A 3,341-nucleotide genomic window follows, 5' to 3' on the forward strand; every position below is an offset into this window, starting at 1 on the left:
GGCTGCCCACGGTTACGTGAGCGTGAGTACGAGCGTATGGGCGTGGCAGAGCGGGCTGGGGATGCTGAGGATATGGCAGGTGGTCGTGGGCGGGGTGTCGCCGTGGCTCGTGTATCCGTGCCTGAGCGCCGCCGCCGTGCTGCTCGCCGCGCTGCTCCTCGTGCTCGACGTCGCCACGCTCGTCGCTTGGGTGAGAATGCTTGCTTGCTGCGCCGGGGCTGGGCGTGCCTCAGCCCCTGGCCGTTGCTGCAGGATGTGTGTGAGGGACATGATGATGAGGGAGACATGCAACACAACTAAAAGAAAATCACGAAAGTGATTGTGGGTGCTACTAAAAGCAAAACAGAACATTAGGGTAAATAACGCAAGGTGAAAGAGCCAGACGGAACGGGCAAAGAGAATTAAGAGGAGGGATAAACAGATAGGAGTAAACAAAGCTGCAGGGGCTTCGCAATACAAACAAACAAACAAACACACGGAGCTGAGCGAGGCCAAGGACTGGCACGCAGAGAGGAATGCCACTGCAATGATGGGGACGTGTTATGACAGCGCATCCTGATGAAGGGAACGCACGCTAAACGTCACTGCCAAATGGGTCTGAATTGACAGAGTAACATCTCATGGCGCTCGGTATCTGATGGACGAGCGCGTGTCACTTAATGCCAGAATTGATTATCCGTCGAATTTAATAATCATATAATTGGGGATAGCCAAGGGTTCATGTTACAAAAAATTTGATTCTAATTCATTTCTGTTTCGCTACATCGAAAATCGAACCTTAAACAAGCAATAACCTCTGTGATTGTAAGCTGATAAACAAAAGCCAATACAAACAAACAACCTCAAAAAACAGACATCTACCAACTATGCAAGAAATATCACTGGTCAAATGCAACTAGAACACAAAGGACAAGTCATAAAAGAAAAGAATCACTTCGGGGAACACAGGGAGGCAACGAGCAAGCAACAGAAGGTCGAAACAACAAGGACAATAAAGCCACAGGAGTCACAGGTTAATCGGGGTCTCGTCCTGGGGGCAGCGAGGGTACCATTAGAGCCAAGAGGGATCCTCCAAGTGGGCGGTTGAACGGCGTGTAAAAAATCCATCTGTTTGTTTTGCTTCGGGTCGTATCCTTACCTGCGCAACCGTAGTGAAAATGTTGGAGATTTATACATCGCAGTAGAGGTTGGAATTTATACGGAAAATGTATAAAATATTGTTTGTGGTCGGACTCGAGGAGATAAAACGTAAGAGAGGATAGACTAAGGCCCAAATGCAGCGTTCTCTTGCGGTGAAAAAATAGGTTCTCATCTATATGGTAAACAGGAAGAAGAGAAGAAGGGGGTCAAGCGTGGTAGGGAGAGAGAAAGGGAGAAGATAAGAGAGACGAAAATAAAAGGAGCGAGGTAGAAAGGGAGAAGGAAAGAGTCACAGATAGGGAGAGAGAGATGAGAAATGAGAGAGAGAGAGAGAAGCGGGGGGGAGTGAGTGAGTGAGAGAGAGAGAGAGAGAGAGAGAGAGAGAGAGAGAGAGAGAGAGAGAGAGAGAGAGAGAGAGAGAGAGAGAGAGAGAGAGAGAGAGATAGATAGAGAGAGACAGACATACAGAGAGAGAGAAAGAGAGAAGAGAGAGAGAGAGAGAGAGGGGGGGGGAGGGAGAGAGAGAGAGAGAGAGAGAGAGAGAGAGAGAGAGAGAGAGAGAGAGAGAGAGAGAGAGAGAGAGAGAGAGAGAGAGAGGAGAGAGAGAGAGAGAGAGAGAGAGAGAGAGAGAGAGAGAGAGAGAGAGAGAGAGAGAGAGAGAGAGAGAGAGAGAGAATGAGAGTGTGTGTGTGGAGAGAGAAAGAGGGGGGAATAGATAGATAAAAAGAGAGAGTGTGTGTGTAGAGAGAGAGAGAGAGGAGGGGGATAGATAGATAAAGAGAGAGAGTGTGTGTGTGGAGAGAGAGAGAGGGGGGGATAGATAGAGAGTGAGAGAGAGAGTGTGTGTGTGTGGAGAGAGAGAGGGGGGGGGGATAGATAGATAAAGAGAGAGAGAGGGAGAATGAAATACACAATCTTTCCGCGTTTGCATGTTCACTCTCTCGCGGGACACGGAGCAGGGGCAGCGGGGGACAGACGCCGTAGAATTCCGAACGACGAGAAGCTGCGACGTCAGGGGGCGAGGGAGGCTGGGAGGGATGGGATGGGGGGGGGGGGTTGAGGCAGACAGTTGTTGGGAAGCAGGACAGAATAAAATCGACCGCCCTTCCTCCCAGAAAGAACGGGAATGATAGGCAGACCAAGAAACGTAACAGACACGCAGAGTGGTGAGTAGAGCGAACAGTGATAAAGGATAGAAAGAAAATAGACACTGACGAGCAAACAGACATGTAGACAGGAGTCAAGTCGATACGAAGAAGTGCAGAGCGACTGGTATAAGGGTAGGTAAATTGGTTAGGGCAAAAACAAGAAGAGGAGGAGAGGGAAAGGAGAGTGTCTGACCGGAGATAAGGTGATAGAGCAGTCACCACTGACCTGAGGCTCGGTAGATGCATGGGTGCAGCCAGAAAGAGACCAAGGTCGCCCCCTCCCCTTTCTCCCTCTGCCATACACCTCTGCCACTCCCCTCCTCCAACCCCTGGCTCTCCCCTTCCTCTCGCCTTCCGAAGTGGGTCACAGGAAGGAAACGCCACTTGGGCGCTGCCGGGCGAGCGGGCGGCGGGAGGACGAGATGGGCGCACTGGGCAGATGAGGCGCCGCCATGGTGTCAAGGCCTGGGCGAGGGAGGATGTGGCGGCCGATCTGCGCGGCGCCGGAGTCTGACGAAGGAGGTTTGCTGCTTGGCCTTCCAGACGCTGCTTTCTGGGACGCATCAGCAAGCATGGACGAGTGCAAGCAGACAGAAAAGGGGCGGGGCACGCGAAAACAACTGACGGAGCAAACACAGTAAACAAGCCGGAGACAAAGAATATAGAACAATTAACACAAACGTATGGGAAGTAATATAGGCGGATATAAAGTAAGTGGAGTCAACAAGCAAGCAAACAATAGTCAGACATTATTACATTTTTGAAATTGATCATTTTTCCATTTACCTCGAACTGCAAGGAGTGAAGACAAAGAAATACCAGTATGCGGTAAAAGAAAAAGAGACGCTTCTGCATCTCCCATCGAACCATTATATAACTAGTGAAGGAATCGAGAGGTAAGATACACGCGATGCATTTCTCGCGGATGTTCACCTCCGTCGATTGATTACGTTGGCTGATTTCTCATTACAAAGGCCTTTTCTCGACTCTGGCGATCTGCCTTGGGATTATTGCGGTGTGGTGATCCGTCGTGCAATTCCTTACATAATCACT

The 3,341-nt window shown here is 50.2% G+C and overlaps 1 protein-coding gene across 2 annotated transcripts in view; it reads left to right on the forward strand.

The window, feature by feature from the left end:
- Nucleotides 1-3,341, forward strand: part of LOC113812748 (ATP-binding cassette sub-family C member 9) — an 84,569-nt gene that overhangs the window by 42,520 nt on the left and 38,708 nt on the right. For both annotated transcript variants that reach the window (XM_070134054.1, XM_070134055.1), the window contains exon 2: nt 1-190. This exon is cut by the window's left edge and continues 729 nt beyond it. In XM_070134054.1, the coding sequence (XP_069990155.1) occupies nt 1-190 (190 nt within the window). The remainder of the gene's footprint in view (nt 191-3,341) is intronic.

This window comes from Penaeus vannamei, chromosome 19, assembly GCF_042767895.1.
Source record: "Penaeus vannamei isolate JL-2024 chromosome 19, ASM4276789v1, whole genome shotgun sequence".
In the NCBI taxonomy this organism is placed as follows: Eukaryota; Metazoa; Arthropoda; class Malacostraca; order Decapoda; family Penaeidae; genus Penaeus; species Penaeus vannamei.